At 31.9% G+C, this 21,539-nt stretch overlaps 3 protein-coding genes across 3 annotated transcripts in view; 1 reads left to right on the top strand and 2 right to left on the bottom strand.

Annotated features, from left to right (window-relative positions):
* LOC130811046 (probable galacturonosyltransferase-like 1) overlaps nt 1–1,447 on the bottom strand; it is a 2,573-nt gene extending 1,126 nt beyond the window's left edge. The window contains exon 1 of the mRNA XM_057677195.1: nt 1–1,447. This exon is cut by the window's left edge and continues 1,126 nt beyond it. Coding sequence (XP_057533178.1) covers nt 1–1,036 — 1,036 coding nt within the window. The 5' untranslated portion in view covers nt 1,037–1,447.
* A 13,183-nt stretch (nt 1,448–14,630) lies between these two features.
* LOC130809900 (protein BRASSINAZOLE-RESISTANT 1-like) lies at nt 14,631–16,400 on the top strand. Its single transcript, XM_057675757.1, has 2 exons — nt 14,631–15,116; nt 15,220–16,400. The coding sequence occupies exons 1-2, from the start codon at nt 14,865–14,867 to the stop codon at nt 15,904–15,906; spliced, it is 939 nt and encodes a 312-aa protein (XP_057531740.1). The 5' UTR covers nt 14,631–14,864; the 3' UTR covers nt 15,907–16,400.
* LOC130809899 (vegetative cell wall protein gp1-like) lies at nt 16,344–18,342 on the bottom strand. The gene has a single exon (XM_057675756.1). It carries the CDS (start codon nt 18,177–18,179, stop codon nt 16,596–16,598), a length of 1,584 nt encoding a protein of 527 aa, XP_057531739.1. The 5' UTR covers nt 18,180–18,342; the 3' UTR covers nt 16,344–16,595.
* Nucleotides 18,343–21,539: the final 3,197 nt, after the last annotated feature.

Raw genomic sequence — 21,539 nt, forward strand, 5'->3', positions numbered from 1 at the left:
GAAGGAGGTCATAAGGGGCCCACAAGGCATCAAGCGGACACGGCCTATTGGAGTCAAGTCGGACCCACGGTTTCCCTTTCCCACTCCAATGTAATAAACTTACCGGACCCGGATGTAAATTCCGGCAAAGTCCCCGGAAATTATCTCCACCTAACCCATGTTGATTCCATCTATGATCAACCGGTACAATATTCCCTGCAAACACCAACAAAAACGGCGGTAAAGAACCCAACTGATAGATCCGTATCCGTTTCTGAAGCTCCATCCATTCCTCGATCCGTCTCGTATAATCGCCTGCTCTCCATCGATTCAAATCAATCACCATTACTCCCGTGTTAAAATAACACGCTTGTCGGTCACTAAACGTCACCGACAATGATGGGTTTGACCAAAAAGTGGGAGTAAAATACGAAGTAAAATTCGCATAACAGTATTCCGGTGCTGCTAATACTTTATCCTCATCAAGATTTACATTATAAAGTGTTTGAATATCGTCAACGGCTACTACATCGGAATCTAAGTAGATTACACGACCTACACAGAGTGGTATAATGTTGGCTAGATATGATCGGGCGTAATTTAAGGGGCAGTCTAAAGCGGATCGGATTGAAGTTGAAATTAGACCCGAAACAGAGGAATCGTCAAAGGGATATAGTTCGAAACGAAGATAAGGAAAGGAAGATGAAATGGTGGATTTTAGCTGAGATGGGTTTGTAGAGGATGAAATTACGAAATGGAAGAAAATGTTTTGTGGGCAAGAAGAATGTTGTAGAACCGAGAAGATTGCTGCCATGGATCCACGGATATAGGTAAGGTCTAGTGTCATTGCTATATGAACAGCTTGATCTGAACATACTAATGGGTCTTGATCATTTGATGAGATTTTGGGGCAATCTTGTGAGTTGTAGAATTGTGGGGCCTCTTTGAATTTTTTAGTGGATAAATTTGTGTTTTGGGAAGATATGGGGATGAAGAAATGAAAGAAAATAAGCACAAAAATGGGTAGAAAAAATGAAGGTTTATTTTTTTTACACATTTTAAGGGTTTGTTTGGTTAAAATGGGAAAAAATGATGATTTGGGAAATGGGTTTTAAAGATATGATGATGGGTAGTTTTCAAGAGTAGGAAGGAGAAGAAGATGGATGAACAGAATAAGAAGGGAGAATGGTTTGGTTTGGGAAGGAAGTAGGGAAGTAGGAAGCTTCAAGTGATGGGAATTCAAAGGGAGATATGGAGGTGTTTTCACATTTGAAAAGAAGGTGAAATTGGGTGTTAAGCGGCCTTTTCAAAGTGGGGTCCATGTTACTTTCCAGAATATTTTGGTAATAATTAATGTATAAGTGTATAGAGATAGCTTGATTATTCAATTAAAGACATAAAAGACCATTAATGTGGACTGTGTAATGACTTTTTAAAGTAAGATTGCTTAAAAGTCTTCTTAATATTTGATAATATGTTTAATAACCTAATGCTCTACCTCCATGTCTCCATTATAGAATTTTTGATTTTGAGTGTTAAATTATACTTCCTTCTATTCTTCTAATTAGTCTGATTGTTAATGTTAAAGTAAGAGAGAAAGAGTAATAAGTATATTGTTAATGTTCTTTCATTAGATTGATTGTTATAAGTTAATATGAGTCAGGATAATAAGGTAAAAAATACATACTATAAATAGAAATGAGACTAATAGAGTGACTTAACCCTATTTAGAAATGAGATTAATAGGGAGAATAAGAGGGAGTAACTGCGAATTCTCATCAGTTTATATGATAAACGCACTCCTCTAATTCATAGTTAATGTCTCATTTGCTTTTTGCACGTTCGTCAACACATTAGTTCAATTCATAATATCTCTTGTATGTGCATAGAACCTGGTACAGATCCCAGTGTCTATCACTAAGATAAATCAGCTCTTTAGGGTAATCTAAGCTCTCCCATAGTCTCCTCATGAGAGAAAAACTATTGGTTCCTCTTATGAGCAATAGAAAACCAGCTAGACTTGCCCCAGAGGTCCCAACTTCATGGGAAAGATACCTTCATCTTAGCAAGGGATTAGCCACGCACGCATAAGACGACACTAAAAAGGGGAACACCACCACTATTTTAAACAACATTTATTGCAAGGCGATAAAAAAGAATTGTAGGTGATGATCAGCCAATCAATGAGCTCTACAAAAATACTGCACATAATTCCAATAGTCCACGACGCCTTTGCGCTTTTCCGAGTAAGATTCTAGAGGTAACATGGTCTATCTTGACAATCAGAGTTTGGGACATCCTTCCAAATGCCTAGACTACAAATATACCAACCCATACATAGCCGCAAGGTATGTCAACATTTACCCACATGTTCATACTATCCAAAAATGATCTCACATCCATAAACAAGCCCTAATACTTATTATTTTAGAGAAAAAAGGCCACTCTGCACTCTAAGAGAAATGTTATGCGACACTTGTCAAAATATATTGACTTTATCATTAGAGGAGGCACCCTGAAGAACCCCTCTGCGACCCTCGTTTGTTACTTGTGCAGGTTAATCAACTCAAGGCGTACGTGATAACAACTTTAAACCTTACCAACAGTTCACTATCAATTGTGGGCTTAAAAGGCATTCTTGATAACATCATTAATTATGTTGATTGTTCAGTCATTGACTAGACAATCTCTAATCATGTATAATTCAATAATATTAAAGTTTGGGTTAATAACCTTTATATTGAGATGAATCAAACAAGATTCACTTGATGACTTGACTATATTTGAACTTATAGATTAAGAATTAAATACAAATTAAGAGAGTAATGTGAATAATGTCCAAAACTCAAATGATACATTAACTCTGAATTGAATGTAGTATTTATGTGGAGTTTGATAGATTCATATTAATAGATATTTTCTACATATTAATTTTTTTTATTATTTTTAGAAACTCACAATTGATGTTATTGACTTTATATATTGCATTGAAATCTGCGAGTTGCTCTTGTGTGGATTTACGATACATTAAAATAAAGTAAATTAATCTTAGACTTAGAAGTAATAATTAAAAAGTGTGATTTAGTTGGGCGAAAAATGAAAAGTGAAAAGTGAAAAGTGTAGGGTTGTAGACCGGGTAAAAAACAAATAGAAATGGTGCACAATAAAAATATCAAACACTTGACTTTGTTTGAAAAGATGGAATTGAAAGGAAAGAAAAGAAGGATTTGAATGGATACAAGTTTCTATGCTTGGATAAAACTTTTGTAGCCAAATATTTTGAAGGAATTAGTTCCTTAGTTTTGTTAATTATCAAATCTATCAAAAAACAATAAAAGAACGTTAGAAGAATGATTACATCTCTTCATCTTCATTTCCTTTAAACAAATAAATAAAGTTTTTCTTATCATTTTTAAGTAAATTTAACTTATTCATTAATTATCCTCAAATAAAAAAATTTATTCATTAATTAAACTCATCGTACTTTACAATCTAATTAATTATTTTATATTTATTTTTATATAATTATTTGTGTTAGACTTTTTCGTTTGCTTTCATTGATCCTAAGTCTAATATTATTTCCATCTCGATTCTTGGAAGCTTATTATTTATGATTTCATTACATTTTTCTGTGAAGTTTTGACTAATTTGTGATTTTTTTTTCTTGTTGTTTGAGCTTTCAAAATTGACCTAATTAGTACTTAGTAGCATTGTTGTTGAACTTTCGTGTGTCTAAGATGATGCAAGTGAGTACCTTTTATCGTAATCATGGAGTATTATTTTTTCTTGTTCTTTTTTCCTTGATTTACACATATTTTTTTTATTGAATTATTTGTTTTTCTAATAATGTTTTTATGTGTATGCGAAGATATATTAGGAGCTAGGAAGGCCCCACCACAATGGTTTAAATGTGCTATATATTGTGGTTTTAATTCGACTCGCATATAATTAGTCGATAAAGTACATCAAATCAACTATTCTCTGTTTCTATTTATTCTTCTCATGTGTTTTTTTTTTCACATATCTCGATATAAATTTAAAAGTTAAATAATTTATTTGTGAATTTATAAAAATTATTAAAAGTTGATATTTAAAAAATATATATTAAGTCATATATATCAAAATCTCACATGAATATATTTTTTCATATAAATTAATGCGAAATCGTAATTAAATTTGACACAAAAATTCTAAATTTGATTTGACAATTTAGTGGCAAAATATTAAAAATGAAAGGGAGTTATTATATTTCGCCACCCTTTTCATTTTATCGCCACCCCCCCTTCCCACGAAATTACGTATTTGCCCCTGAAGTTTAAAAAATTATAAAATTGCCACTCCTTACAAATTTCTTATTTATAATAATAATAATAATAATAATAATAATAATAATAATAATTAACTTTTTATATTCTTAAAAAAGAATATAAATAAAATTAATAATAATAACAGTAATAATAATAATAATAATAATAATAATAATAATAATAATAATAATAATAATAATAATAATAACAACAACAACAACAATAATAAAATTAAAATTAATAATTAAAAAAATAAATAAATAAAATTGAGTCGCCCAGAACTGGGCGATTGAACCATGGTTCAGCCGCCCAGAACCGGGCGACTGGACCCCGGTTCAGTCGCCCAATTTTGGGCGACTCAATTTTTTTTTTTTTTTTTTTTGCTTTTTGGAAAATAATAATAATAATACTAATACTAATAATAATAATTTATAGATTAATGTGGCCTATTAGCTCAGTTGGTTAGAGCGTTGTACTAATAACATAAAGGTCACAGGTTTGAGACCACCCCGGTTCAAACGCCCAATTTTAGGCGACTCAATTTTATTTTATTTTTTTTTTCTTTTTGGAAAATAATAATAATAATAATATTATTATTATTATTAATTTTATTTATATTCTTTTTGAAGAATATAAAAAAGTTAATTATTATTATTATTGTTATTGATATAATAATAATAATAATAATAATAATAATAATAATAATAATTATTATTATTATTATTATTATTATTATTATTATTATTATTATAAATAAGAAATTTGAAATGAGTGGCAAAATTGTAATTTTTTAAAAATCAGGGGCAAATTCGTAATTTCATTTGGAGGAGGGTGGCGATAAAATGAAAAGGGTGGCGAAATTTAAGGATCGGGAAATGAAATCTATTTTAAACTCTAAAGTTCATATATTATACATGCAATAATTTTTGAATTTTCTAATAGTGTTTTCAAATCTTAAAATTTTAGAAAGTTCTTGTACTATTTTAAGGTACGAATTGTTAAATCTTTCCCATTTTAAAACAAAAGGTTAGAACTTTAAAACAAAAACTCTTCATTTTCTTTTGCGTTACAAATATGCAAATGAAAGCTTTTAAATTATAAAAATATTTCATAGGTTAATTATTTTTATTCCTTTATTATAAGTTATATATTGATTTTAATCTAATTGACGAATGATTACTAAAATATTGTTTATGTTATTTTTAAAAATCTTATTATTGTGCATTTGCACGAGTACTAATCTAGTTACCGTTTCAAATTTTAGTTATCGTTTCAAACTTATTAAGACTCGGTTTTTAAGTGATACTATATAATACTCCTTCCGTTCTTTTTTGATCTTCCACATTACTATAATGAGTAGTTTCAAAATTTCTTTCACTTTAGAATACTTTCTATTTTTGGAAACTTTTTATCCCACTTTTACCCCTTAAAATACCCTCTTTTACCTTAATGTACCCGGAATCATCCGGATACATTTATTACTATTCTTGGTCTTTGCATTTTTCATTATGACCCCTACTGCCTTCATGAACGGTCATTTCTTCCTTCTTCCTCTTAAACGGTCCATTCTCTCTCTTCATGAACGCCATTGTCATGGCTTTTCCCCCTGTTTCTTCTTCATTTTTAGGGCATTTTAACCGCATTAAAATGTAGATCGGTTTATTCTCATCATTTTGATGTTAGTTTTGTTTGTTTTGGCGAAGATTCGAAATTTGAGCCCCTGTTCTTTCCCCCTATTCTTGAATCCTCCATTAACTTCCTGTTGAATCTTTAAGTATTTTCAATGGAAAACGACGAGGTTAGTTGTGTTCTTGTTCCCTCAATGGTCGTTCTCATTCCTACTCCAATGAAATTTTGAGATGGTCAAAAAAAGATCTTGAGGCATATCAAAAGGTACTTGAAGATGATGCAACTTCTGTGTATAATGAATCTCCACCAACTTCTCCTATTGTTGAAAAGGTACTTGAAGAAGATGACATCAATTTGGTTGTCCCTGACACTCCTGAAGATGTTATTGCGTCTAGGGCAAAATTGTACCCCAAAAAACGTGCTTAATGATTGTAAGGTTGTTCTGATATTTCGTTTTATTTTTTTTTGTTAATTAAATTTGAAAAAATTGGAGCTGGTTTTATCTGTTGTTGTTTGATGCTGGTTTATGATGATCTTGTATTTATGTTTGATGTTTGTTTTTTCGTTTGTGATTAACTGTGTTGTTTTTGATATTGTGTTCTTCTGGTTTGGGGTTTTTTTGGTTCTATTGTTGGTTTTATGTTGCTGGTTTTAGGGTTGATGTTTGTTGCTGGTTTTATGTGTACAAGCCCCTGTGATGTCAAATTGTTGAACCTCTAAATTCTGAAAAATTTACTTTGATTACTTGGTTGAGTAGCATTTGGTAAACCATTACCCGTCACTTGATTTTTTAGCATGTTCAGTTACTTCATTTGTTGATGATAAATTGTAATCTGAGAGGTTTCATACCTCTATGATGAATCAGGGGGCTTTTTTCTGAAATTATGTAAAATAATGAAGTGACTTGCTAATCATTAACATGGGTTGTGATTAACAATTTGTTGCTCCTAAGTTTTTAAAGCTACAATTTTAATGATGATTTGAACAAAATAAACTGAGGGGCTTTGATGTTTGTCATCCTTGAGTTTCTTCAACTACCTGATCATAAGCTTCTTGAATGATCTCTGTTGTTTGTGCAGCATCCTCATTTTCTGTTAATGCTTGTGTTTGTTGCTGATCCCTGTTTGGGTTAAGAAAAGCTACAGCTTCTCTAACCAATTGTGTTGGGATTCTCACTTGAATCCTTAACCTGCCATTGTCTTCTTCAACCTTCTTTCCAAAGTGGGGTTGTATGTAGTCATTAGACCCCTTAACTTTTAAATTCTCATTTAAATGGTGTTGTAATGAGATCCACACATTAGTTAAGGTCTTTGGATGTTACTCTCCGAATGCATCCTCAACTGTTGTGATTAATTTTGTAATGTCTTTTGGCATCTTTTTATGCATAAGTGATTGCATGCTCCTAAAGAAACCCAAGTCTAGAATATTACAATCCGGACTATTTGGAGGTTGTTGAATAAGAATGAAAGTTAAACCCCCTTGCCTATTGTGTTGTTGCCATATTGGATCCTCGTTTGTGATATGAACCCTTGCATTATCTCGTTTCCATAAATTTCGGATGGTTCTATGTGTGTAGCCGTATTTTTGAGCTATGCGTTCGAATGTACCATGAGGAAGTGAGTCACTAACCTTTAGTGACAACAAGTCTTGCAAAATAAGTTGCCTTAACTCATTCGTGAGTCTTCGCTTATACTGAATTTGTTGTTGTGGTCCTATTTGTTCCACATTCTGTGGCTCTTCTTCGGATTCAGAACTACACTCAGGAACGTATGAATTCGATCCAAAGTACCAAGCCCCTTGTTGCTCATCTTCAATTCCTGAAGCCATTGAAGGCTAATGATGCGAATGAACAATTTTTGGCTACTGATTTGAGGCTGTGTGAATAAGTGTTGGCTACTGATTTTGGTTTACTGTTTGAAGAATTATGGCTACTGATTTGAGGCTGTGTGAATAAGTGTTGGCTGCTGATTTTGGTTTACTGTTTGAAGAAGTTTGGCTACAGAATTGAGGCTGTGTTGAGGCTATGTGAACAAGTTTTGCTTCTGATTTTGGTTTATTGTTCTGTGAGCTGTTAATATAGTGTCATTAGGAATATGTAAAGTCATTTTTTTTGGATTACAAGCTTGTAATTTCAGATTTGATGAAAAATTAATGTCAATCCATGTAATTAAAGAATGCCCAATACAAGGCTCTTTTGTTTTTTTTGGAATGAAGGGTCTGTTTGCTGCTGTGAAGCTCCAAATTTTCCTAATTTGGAAAGTTTGTTTATTTCCCTCCAAAATGTAAAGTTCTCTCTCATCATTAATAAATTAGAATTTTTTTTTTCATTTAGTTTTATTTATAATTATTTTATCTCTCATACTTTCAATACAATCATTACTTCACACTACTATTTAATTAAAATAATACCCATTACAACCAAAGATTCCATTTTTTTTAATTTATGTGAAAAACACAAAGTAGAACATCAAATAAGAATGGAGGGAGTATTCAAAAGATTTGCACCCAAGTCAACCTATTCTTAAAAATAGTTGCTTAGAACTTTCCTCTACTTGGCCACACACATAAAACATGTAGGATCATTCATCATCATTAAATTCCAATTTTAAATGAAGTAATTAAAGTTATTAAAACGCATAATCAAACAACCGGTTGACGGTTGACGGTGACTAATTTGAATATCATATATTTATACCCAATCTTTAAAGTTCGCCACCCTTTTTTATTTTTTCGCCACCCCCTTCCCCCCTAAAATTACGTATTTGCCCCTGTAGTTTAAAAAATTACAAAAATGCCACTCCTTACAAATTTCTTATTTATAATAATAATAATAATAATAATAATAATAATAATAATAACAACAATAATAAAAATAAATAATAATAATAAATAAAATTAATAATAATAATAACAGTAATAATAATAATAATAATAATAATAATAATAATAATAATAACAATAATAATAAAAACAACAATAATAAAATTAAATAATAATACTTATTATTCAAAAAAAAAAAAAAAAAGTTGAGTCGCCCAAAATTGGGCGACTGAACCATGGTCGAGTCGCCCAATTTTGGGCGACTCAATTTTTTTTTTTTCTTTTTGGATAATAATAATAATAATAATAATAATAATAATATTAATACTAATAATAATAATTTATAGATTAATGTGGTCTATTAGCTCAGTTAGTTAGAGCGTTGTACTATTAACGTGAAGGTCACAGGTTTGAGACCTGCACAAGCCATTATTTAATAATTATTAATTTTTTATTTATGATAAAAAATTAATAATTATTAAATAATGACTTGTGCAGGTCTCGAACCTGTGACCTTCACGTTAATAGTACAACGCTCTAACCAACTGAGCTAATAGACCACATTAATTTATAAATTATTATTATTAGTATTATTATTATTATTATTATTATTATTTTCCAAAAAAGAAAAAAATAAAAATAAAAAATAAAAAATAAAAAATAAAAAATAAAAAAAATATTATTATTTAATTTTATTATTGTTGTTTTTATTATTATTATTATTATTATTATTATTATTATAAATAAAAAATTTGAAATGAGTGGCAAAATTGTAATTTTTAAAAAATCAGGGGCAAATTCGTAATTTCATTTGGAGGGGTGGTGAAAAAATGAAAAGGGTGGCGAAGTTTAGCAACACCCTATTTATATTGGTGAACAAGTGGTCCTAATCTAATGCTTAAATTAGACGGAGGTTAAATTTATAACTATTATTAAAGCAAAACACGTTGACGTTATTACTATTTAATATTGCTTACGTGTCACAATCTCAACGAAAATTTTCCCTCCAAAACTGAATGATAATGTCATTGCTTTTATGACTAATATTTATATTTTTGACTTTATTACTTTCCAAAGTATGACTATAATATTATTCATATTGATTGTTTAGATCACATCATTTAATGCATTAGAAAACCATATATTTTATTTTATTTTTTTCAGTTATTTATAAAATCTTATCAATTTTATTTATTAAATGAGTATTATTTAAGTGTATTGAATATTTTAAGTTGGTTAAAAATATAATATACTTTTATGAGGATGTTTTTATTTATATTATTAGAATTGGTTACTTAGATGCAATGCGTAATTCTAATATGATTTATGTTATGACTATTTTTATGTAAGTTTATATTTTTTATGGAAAATTGTCAAAAAGTACCGCATAAATTTTTTTTTTCAAAAAGCACCTAATAAAAAAGTTTTGCCAAAAAATACCTAAAAAATTTTTTCTTTTCCAAAGAGTAACAAGTAACGTCTTCCTTGAATTGATTGTCAAATATTACAATAAAAAATTCTTGTTCCTCATCTTCAATTTCTTTTTCAATTTAATTTCGATTTTGAGTAAAAAGTAAAGGAAGAAGAGAGTGAGGAAATTGAATTGAAAAAGAAATTGAAGATGACTAAGAAATATTTTTGATTTTGACCAGTCAAACGTTATATTTGGCGGTCAATTGAAGGAAAAAGTTAATTGATACTATTTGGAAAAAAATAATTTGTTAGGTATTTTTTGACAAAATTTTTTTTATTAGGTACTTTCTAACACTTTTTCCTATTTTTTATGACAAACAAATAATTTTTTTGTTAAACTTTTATAGAATAATTTTACATTTTTATTTGTGTTAAATCTATAACTAAATCTTCACAATCATTTATCTGCACAATGCAAAGTATGATACAAATCAAACAATATATGTAATGTATGCAACTATTCAGGGTAAAATGAGATAAAACTATAACGTAAAATTTATTTCTTAAAAATTTAATTTTTTAAATGATACAAAAAGATCGATAAATTTAATAAATCCATACATCGTACGAGTGCTATCTAGTACAAATATAAAAGTAAAACTTAAAATGACTTTTACGATTTGTTAAGACTTACCTCATAGATTTTTGACAATATTTATGGTAATTGCCTAGCTGGATTTGTATTGAACGAATCTGTGTTATGCAACGATAATTGATAAAACAAGCTGATATTGGATCGGAAATTGGGCTTATTATCTCATAGATTATCTTTGAGAGTGTTTGACAATTGGTTGTTTGCTGTTGTCTGTTGGCTATTGGCTTTTTTAGTTGGCTTGTTTGATCAACTGAAAATGTTGGCTGTTTTTGTTAGCTTTTAAGCTAGCTATTTGTGGAGATGTTTGGTAAATTTGAGTATTGGCTGTTAGCTATTTATTGGAGAAAAAGTGGGTCAAAAAGGCAAAAGCCAAGCAAAAAAGCTAGTTGGAGCAGCTTTTTTATTTTGGTTTAAAAGCCAGCTTTTCAGCTGCTTTAAAAGCCATTTACAGAACACTTTTTTGACCGTTTAACCAATGAACAAGCCAAAAGCTAGCAAAAAAGCTAAGCAATAAACTTGACCAATTTGGACTTTCTTTGACTTCATAGTGAAGCCCAATTAATATTAAGACGTTGGATCTAAAACATTAACCCCATGTATATTGGATAATAACGCCGAACGGGGGAACGAATAATTGACATAATGTGTGTGAAATTTGAATGAATAATGGACTTTTAATGGAAAATTAATAAAGTAAATCAATCCAACCACTGCTTTTGAAGGCTTTTTGATTTTTTTGGCTTTTATAAGAGGCATAGCTGAAATTGGCAACATCTTACTTCTTAGGTGGTTAAGGCCCAAGTGATTGGAACCTTTATAACATTAAGAAATTACTTGGGTTAACAAGTCTCAGGAAATGTAAACCTAACGGATAGACAAAAATTAATTATTTTTAAAATTTTGTATTAGGACAATTATTAAAGATGAGAATGAAAGATAGTACATAAAGATAAGAATATGAATGAATTTTAATGTATTTAAGGTTGAGATTTTGTGGGTTAAGAAAAAAAATAATTTTTAAAGCTATTTTTGTGAGAGATCGTCTATTAGTAAAATAATTTTAAAATAAAAATTTTATATGCTAATAATTGTATAATTGGATTATCTTTCCATCCTCTCTTTTCTAATTTCAAAGGAGAAAATAAAAAATTATTACTTTAATGACATATTCTTTCCTATAGATCTAAAGAAAAAAAGTATTAATGTCAATTTAAGTATAATGTGATAATTGAGTTTTGATCTTTGGTCACATCTGTAGAAGACAATATACTAATCATCTCATCTAGAATATATTTACATTTAATATTTAATTTTATTTTGAATTTAAGTACTGTCAATTGACTTTAATGATATCACACTGAAAACTACACCTTTTAACATAGAAAGCCCTCACTTATTTTTCAGCCATGTGAATATATCTTTACTCTCCTATACATGCTATTTTTTTAAGCTTTCAACCCCTCATTTTCTGATTTTTATTCGAAAATATGAAGCACAACTTCTCTTTTCTCTCATTCCATTTTGTTAAAGATTTTTTCGAATACTCTATCACTCAAGTCCGAGCATACGGTCCATCACCAATCTTGCCCCGGCCGAATTATCTTAATCAAACTTTATCAGCCCAAAACACAAAGATCCTTTATATTTGTAAAATAAGATATCTTAATTAGATCAATATCATCATCCATAGCTAAGTCAAAAAAGCATGAGACATTGTCTATTATTAATCATTTGGTTATTCTAAACTTTCACAGGTTCATAGTTAAGTCAAAAAATAGTCGTTGTACTCTTGGTATTAGAAGTTATCACCTATGGTTACTACAATGGTATTATAGCATTGAACTCCATTTTAGATGTATACACCTGACAAACAATAAAGTAGAATCTCACTACATATATATCAACTTCATTGTCACCAAGTAATATAAAAACACTATTCTAAACACATTCTCATTAGTAATCCTTCATTTTATACCATGCCATAGAATCATGGTTACTAAAATAAACTTACTCTCAAATTTCTTGGGACTTAAGCGTAAGAAAGATTCTAAACCACAACGTGCTCGACTTCATTAGCCCAAGGTAGATATAAAAGACATAACATGTTCTTGAAAAGTTCAAAATTTTGTATATTTGCTTAAGGAGGAAAATCATCAAACCTTTATGTAAGGGAAGAGTTTGGGTGGTGAAGGTTTACATGTACCCAAAATAAAGAGCAAGCAAAAATTGTCACCATCTGACTTAATTTGCTAGTTTGAAAATCTGAGTCAGAGACATAAAATTCGAGTCCGAGTCGAGTCGGAGGTGGAAAAATGTACGACTTTTTTTCGAAGGAAAGTTGGAATATACATTATCCGATTCGAATTCGACATATTGCCATTTCTAATTTGAAGACAATTACCATACAAATTATCCAATAGAGGTGTTTGGTAAAATGACTTACGGTACAATTTTAGCCTGTTTTACTCCAAAAATATAGTTGAGTAATCAAACTATCTAGAACTAATATTAATTAATTGATTGAAACAATTTATTGTTTTAAATCCATAATTTTTGAACAAATACTTATATTAGCGTGTTCAAAATCTATTAATCAAACAAACCAGTTAAATCAATTAGCCAAATTAGCAAAAATTTCTAATCAATCACCGTGATTTGTAAATCACTACAAAAAAATAATAAAATAAACAAAATTAAAAAGCAAAATCCTACCACATAAGTTAATTTATTAACCTTACAAATAAACATTACTCCCTCCGTTCCTATTTGTTCTTCCTATTTGGGTATTTCACAAAGATTAAGAAAAAGAGAATCTTTGGTGGTAGTGGGTATTATTTTAATTATATAATAGTGGTAAGTAATGATTGTATTTGAAGTATGAGGTTGTAGTGGTTATTATTTTAATTAAATAGTAGTGTGAAGTAATGATTGTATTGGAAGTATAAGAGAGAAAATAATTATAAATAAAAGAAAATGGGTACATTAAAAGAAAAGGGGGATTTTAAGGGGTAAAAGTGAGATAAAAACTTTCTAAAAATAAAAAGTATTCTAAAGTGGAAGAACTTTTAAAACTACCCGTTATAGTAATGTGGAAGATCAAAAAGGAAGGAGTATTTACTTTCTCCCAAATTAGCTATTTGGCAAACAACCCAAAACACACCAATCAAGTTGTACGTAGACATGGCAGCCTTAATCTGTACTGTGTTCCCTCGTCATTAGTATATGCTACTTTTTCCTCTTTTGACAAATCAATCTTCCACCGTTTGATCTCTCCCAATTCGCCATCAAGCAGTCCACATCAGTACATGGACTCGTCACTCTAGTGTACACTAACACAACAATAATTGAAGTACTCCCAACTCCCATTAAATTTGTATAATTTATTATTTGTAATTGGTAATAATAAATTTATCTAATTATATGATTTATTACTTTTACTTTTCATATTCTCTCTTATTATTTTTTAAATATTTTATTGTTTTAATGTGTTATATTCAATTTTTTTAATATTGTGTCAAAAGCCTATAAAAACTAAATAGGAATACAATAAAATATTATTTTTGACGTGCGTCAACTCAATAATAGTAAGTATTTTTACTATTTTAATTTATTATATCCAATTTTTAAGTATTGTGTCAAAACCAATAACTAGATGGTGATACAAAGGAATACACTCTTTAACTCTAGCAAAGTGGCAAATATATCGTATAGACTTAATTCACACTATGTTAATATGCGCTAACTTGAAAACTGTTCCCTAATGATTGTACTCAATATTACTTCTCAAAATAAAATGATTATTACTATTTTATTACATACTTCTTTTAAAATAATGTTTAAAATAATGTGAAGAAAAAAAAAAAAGACAAGGGAGGAAGAATACTAGTACAACTCTACTCCGTATTCAATATCGATGCACGCATCCAGCGAAGCCTAAACCCCCAACCCCAACCGCATACCTCGTGGAATCTCAACCTTCTCCTTTCTCTCTCTTCACTTTCTCTCTCTATTCTGTTTTAGTTTCACACACTACAAGCTTGAGGAGAGAGAAAAGTATAAAAATGGCGACGGAAGGAGTTGGTGGTGGTGGAGTTGGAGGAGGTTCTTCAAGGAGAAAACCTTCATGGAGAGAAAGAGAAAATAATCGAAGAAGAGAAAGAAGAAGAAGAGCCATTGCTGCTAAGATTTTTGCTGGTTTAAGAGCTCAAGGAAACTATAATCTTCCTAAACATTGTGATAATAATGAAGTTCTTAAAGCTCTTTGTGCTGAAGCTGGTTGGATTGTTGAACCTGATGGAACTACTTATCGCAAGGTTTTACCTATTTTCCTTTCAGATCTGCTCTTTTTTGTTTTCTTATCGGAAGTTATAATGGAATCTCTTATTTTTTTTATTGTGTATGATTATTGTTTTTCAGGGAATGAAGCCGCCTCCGCCGGAGATTATTGCTAGCTTTAATCATTTTAATGGCGGTTCTGGTTCTCATTCTCAATTATCATCAACATTTCAAAGTCCATTTCAATCTTACCAACCTAGTCCATCTTCATCTGCTCCACAGAGTCCAACTCGTAATGATATGAATTCATTTTCACAAAATCATCCATTCTCTTTTCTTTGCAATTCGATTAATCTTCCTCCTCTTCGAATATCAAACAGTGCACCAGTTACACCTCTTCTATCATCTCCAACATCTAAAACTGCTGCTGCTCCTAAACAAGTATTCAATTTAGAAGCTGCTAAAGATTCTATGGCTTCTTTTAATTATCCTCTTTTTGCTGCATCTGCTCCGTCTAGTCCTACAAGGCGGCGCAATTTTACTCCACCAACTATACCTGAATGTGATGAATCTGATTGCTCCAATGTTGATTCTGGCCAGTGGATCAGTTTTCAGAGGTTTTCTAGGCCACCTATTCCAACTTCTCCTACTTTTAATTTGGTTAGGCCAATGGTTCAGAAAATGTCACTTAATGATGCAATTGAAGACAGGGCAAGAGTTGTTGAAGCTGAAAATGTCAAGGTTACACCCTGGGAAGGGGAGAGGATTCATGATGTGGGTATGGATGATCTTGAACTCACTCTTGGAAGTGGGGTTGCTAGAAACTAAATTTGAACGATCAACAACAATTACCCAATTGTTTAAATGCAATGGAATGGATGTGTTTCGAGAAAAATGGCAGAATTTCAGATATGCATACTCAAAAGTTCTTGCAATTTGTTGGTATCAAAAGTTCATTTGCTTTTAACAAGTTTGGTGTAGTTTATGGATGTTTATTTTTTTTAGTTAGAATTAATGCTCATAAGGGTGTTGATTTCAATGGTTATTTTAGTTTATTTATTTTATTCTTGCCTGGTTTAGTTTCTGTCAACCTAGCATATTGGATTGCTTGGGGAATTTACACAAGCATTACATGTAGATAGGATGTTGTAGTTCTCCTTTTGAAGTTAAAAGGAGGATTCCTTCTGTTGTAGACTCCTGCCTAAGTTACTTCTGGAGTATTTAGTAAGGGATTGATTTTTTCTATTTCTGCTTTGTAGTTAAAGTTTCAATGTAAGAAATATATTATATGGAAATTGATTAGTACAAACTTCTTTTTGCAATTCACATCCTCTGTACAAAGAATTGAACTTTGCTCATATTGGCTTTCTTGTTCTCTACGGATACATCTAATGTATATAAAGAAATCAAATTTGTTTTAAGATCATGTATAAACAATTTATTATGCAGCATACAGAGTTTCCTTGTGCTATTGGTAAGTAGCACTTATTGTCTTGATTATGTGATTAACGGGATTATTACAGAACATTAATGTTTTCATCTTTGCTCTGAGTGCATTTGGCTCGACAACCGTGGCGACGGGGCTTTTCTTGATCGGAGTCACTTGTCTCCATGAAGAGACCTTGTAGACATCTTCTTCTGATGGTTGGTGCATACGCAAGCCTTTCAGCAGGGGTGCTGCTTACTTCAACCTTGTGGGTATCAAACATCTCGTTCACTTTTCCTGGCTTTATAGGTTTTACTGGGTTACGAGATGTGACCACGTGGACACCAGGGTTTCTTTCTGCCACGGTGCTGTTGAAGACTAATGAATTGTTTATTCCCTGTACATTGTTGTTGATATATGACATTGTTGCTAACTCCTCTTGGGGGTATGTGTTTCCAGATTTCCTCTCTCTGGAGCTTCCTTCGTCGTCAGTAGTTGTTTCAGAAACCTTGTCTGGGTTTATCTTGTATCCCCTATGAATATGAACAGGCCTATCTATTTTTGGAGACTCGGAGCTAAGTTGCATAATTGCTCCATTGTTTTCTCCTGTAAGAGTGACAATACAAAGTGGCTTCCCATGTGAGATATTTTTATCTTGCTGAACACTTTGCTTATGCATAAACTTTGGCGAGTTTTCTTTGATCTCTTTGTGGTAAGGAGTCTTTTGTGCTGCCATTGCATGCTTATGGGGAAACCTAGAGCTTCTTTCTTGACGACCACGGATCTCACTTTGAGCATCAGATCCATCATTTTCAAATTTCTTGAAGACCTCTTTTGTGCCAAAAACATCTTCTGAACTTTGTTCTTGCTCATCCAAGTCTGCAAGTGGATGTGCTTGAGGGGCTATAATGCCTTTGTCAATGACTGCTTCTTCCCTAGGCTTGTCTCGGTAGTCCTTTATTTTAGGTTCTTCAAAATCTGGTTGTTTCTTTGCTCCTGCCAAAAATTCTACTCTCTTCTCAGTTGAACGGGCTGTGACAGGCACTCGCTTGGGTTCTTCTGTAGGTGGCATGGAAGTATGTGGCTTTCTGAGCTCTTTTGGATATTGTGGACTTTCAGATGTTTTGGCTGATGTATTGTTTATTCGGGATGGGATCTTTGCTTGTGGCGGTGTCAGAGGTGGTGCTGAGGTGGCTATTGACCTAGTTTGTAGGGTACTTCCAAATGTTGAAAAAGGGGACTGTGGTGGCACCTTGGCTGCTTCTTGGAGTTTGGAACTCACCTGAGCTGGAGAAGTTCGTCGGGAGGTATCCTGTACCTGAGATATAGTGTGTGATGGCGATCCTGGTGACCCGCGGGATGGTCTGGCCTCTGGGGGTTGTGAAGTTGGCTTCGACTTGCCTTGCAATGATGATGACTGGGGCTCAGCCCTTACTATTTCTGGTGGTGGTGGGGTTTGCACCGGGGCAGATCTTGCTGGGCGGAAAGGGGGGCGCTGCACTGGAGGACCTTCTGGCTGTGGTGGCGCTTGGGTTGCTTGGCTGGTGCGTGGAGCAGCTGGTGCTCTCTGAGATGTTGGTTCCGTTTCTTGGCTGGGACGAGGAGCAGCTGGTGCTGGCTGTGGAGCTGCTAACCAAGGGAGCCTGAAGCGGAATGGTTGCCTTTGTTCAGCCATGATGAGATAAATTGCTACCTGCAAGAACTATACTTCGAATAATTATGTGTTTACCTAAAAACGGTGACAATGACCAGTGCATTCGGTGTTGTATATATAGATCTTTCTTGATACCTTGGAAGGTTTTTTGGTTCTTAAAATGATCAAGCACCTTAGTTTTGTTTCTCTGCTTCCTCAAAAAGTTAAAAAATACTGTGTTTTCAACATATTCTTTTCTTTACCTTTTTCTTGATTTTGTTCATTGTCCTGCTGTGTAATCTTGTTCTAAATAATCTGCACGTGTTTCAGAGTCATCAGGATATCTTCATACTGTATTCCAACCTTGTTTCTTGTGCATTAGTCTCTCAGGATTCATCTCTTGGCTCTTGCTTGCAAATTTGGATATGCTAAATCCAAATATCGTTTCTTGTTACTATGTTTCCTCTCTGAAGTAAAGAACCAAATACACGGTACGTACTATTCTTGCCAAGTAATTCCTATGTTTGTCTTCTTAAGCAGCCTTAATTCTGTATACTGCAGTTATCACCAGCGAAGGACCGAAGAACGCAACAGTGACGGAGCCACTGATGAACAAGGGATGAGAGAGAGTTGATTCATGGCTAAGGTGCCGCTCAAGTGAATCCTTCCAAGATGCAGTATATCCTTGCTCCTTCGCAATGGTGTGAGTGATTTTGTCACATATCCATATCCATATTGAAGTATTGAGCTAATGACTGACTGCATTCTTCTTTACAGAAAGGAATGAATGACATCGCATCATTCCGTCTATGGTGGTTCCGAAGCCAGGACACAAGGATCTCATTGCTGAAATCCTACCAGAAACTAGGAATCCCCTCTTTGTCAGACTTGCTAGGTTTGTTCAGAATGAACTCATTTCAGTTTTCATCTCTTTTTTTCAATTTCTACGATTGGTCGATACTCATTTGAAAGGTACATGAAACATTCACTTGAAAGGTGTTAGAGGACAAACATAGGAGCTCACCCAAAAGACTAGTTTGGTAGGTGAGAGAGCTCATCTGCCTATGAATCCCATACTAATTGCAGATACAACCAACGTGGAACAAGTCCCATATGACCATAACAAAAGGTATTTCTTTGTTTCTAACTTTACCGCACTATTTTATTATATACTCCGTCTTTCTTATCCATATAGTGTGCGTCTTACTCTTTTTTTCAAACCATTTATTATTTGCAATTACAAGTCAAGTTAATAGCAGTCACATCTAAACTAAACATTCTTTACGCAATGCAGCAAATGACAGGTTTTTTGGTTCCGGGATTTTTAAAGGGTTCTTTGAATCTTTCCATTACAATCTTTATAGTCCAAGATAATTGGTTCAATTATAAATTCTATTTATTTGTTTATAAAACACTGCATATGACATGTTCCCGTGATAAATGGTAAGATAATAATTGGTATGATTTCAAGTAGTGGTGTTTAAAATCAGATTATATTCTATTTGGATATTTGGTTTTTCAAATAGTAAAAATAGTTATTTGATTTGAATAAAATTAGATACTCAAGTTACTTTGACTTGTATGTTGGCTATTCGGTTTTATTTTTTTTTATTTTTTTACAAATCTATATGCTTTGTAAATACAAATATTTAATCTCACTTCTTTTTCTTTAATCAAAATTCTTTTTGTGGTTTGAAAAACAAATTATTTTGGCAATATGATTTATGTTCAAAAGCCTAAATTAACCAATATTTGATAAGTTATGTAACGTAGTTGTAGTTGGTAAATGTAATATTTAATGGTTTTGCTTTTTAGAGTTTTTTTTTTATTTTAAATTCAAAATCGAATATTCAAATATTTTGGACATGATATTCGGTTGAAAAACAAAATATCCGTCCTAAATTATTTAATTTTAAAAAATGATCGATTATCTAGTGTTTAAAATCAAATCTTGAATCTTTCAAATCATATAATTATGCACACCCTTTAATTTCAAGGGTAGATCTCACTCGAGCAGTAGTAGTCGCCCCTATAAATTCATCAAGGGAGAACTTCTTGAGTCTAATATCAAGGAACAAAGTATCTAGATTAGTTTGGAAATGCAAGATTTACTCCCTAAATGGACATAATTAGTAATTACATATTAACCCTGTCAAAATGATCGGACACACGAGTTTCATGTTGGATTACTTTCAGTCGAGTTAATTTTAGGGTTTTGTTTTGCTGATTTGGGTCGGGCGGGTCAACTCAATGGGTAAAATTTTTATTTTTAAAAAATATACATATAATAATTTATTATTTTTGAAGAAAATATTTTCTTAAAAAAAGAACCAATTATTTAGTTTAGTTACAATAAAGAAACGTTGACTTAAAATATGAAAGTTAACTAGAAATAGAGTGGATCGCCACCAATAATAATGATGTGGAATTAAAAATGATGACGAAAAATTGAAAACGGGTCAAAACGGTCTCATTCGAGTTTAGATCGGGTTTGATGATCCAATTTTTTACGATCTTTTCGGACAGGTCATTTCCTTGGTTACATGTCAAAATTTTCGAGTTATGAGTTATGACCCACTAATTTCCAATTGGATTTCATGTTAATTTTGGGCCATATCAAACTTTGACGGGTACACATAATGTATTCTCAAGTTGATCCTAACATATAGTACTTTTTCTCCTCTCAATTTGCCTAAAACTTTTTTGGGTTAATTTAGTGGTTGAAAGATTTTCTTTCATCTTGCAAGAGAGGTTCGATTCTCAACAACTATAAATAATTAATATAAGGTACTAAATATTTAAGCATATTTAAGTTTATTTGTAAAATCCTACAATCCTACAGTATTCTTAACATTAATCATCATCATCATCATCCTACCCAGTGTATCCCGCTCATAGAAAAACTATGGACAGAGTCTGAAGTGGGAAGGACGGCGGCAACTCATACCCATAAAGAAGAGCGCGACCAAAATTTCTTATTTGTAATTAAAATAATCTTGTGTTTGAATGAATAAAGAAAGAAGAAAACGATAGATTAAAAAGTTTCTTATTTGTAACATGTGTATGAGAGAAAGTGAGTATTTTTCTAATTTTTAATGCCCATTTTATAGAGAACTGATCATGTAACTATCTCATTCTTACGTGTACATCTACACGAATATACAAATATACAGTTGCATATGATGACACACGTCTCAATCAAACACATCATAGCATCACGAACATACATAGGTCTAGGTGTACTAGAACGGGTGTGCATGTGCTCAAACTAGCACAATACCTAAAATAATTCCTAGAAGTTTCAACCTCACAAAAACATGCGAGCTTGAACGAGCACGTCGCCCCTAGAGCTCACCAACTTTCTTTCGCTTTCATTAATGGATCAGGAATTCAAACCCTTTA

The sequence above is a fragment of the Amaranthus tricolor genome, chromosome 4 (assembly GCF_026212465.1).
Source record: "Amaranthus tricolor cultivar Red isolate AtriRed21 chromosome 4, ASM2621246v1, whole genome shotgun sequence".
NCBI lineage: Eukaryota > Viridiplantae > Streptophyta > Magnoliopsida > Caryophyllales > Amaranthaceae > Amaranthus > Amaranthus tricolor.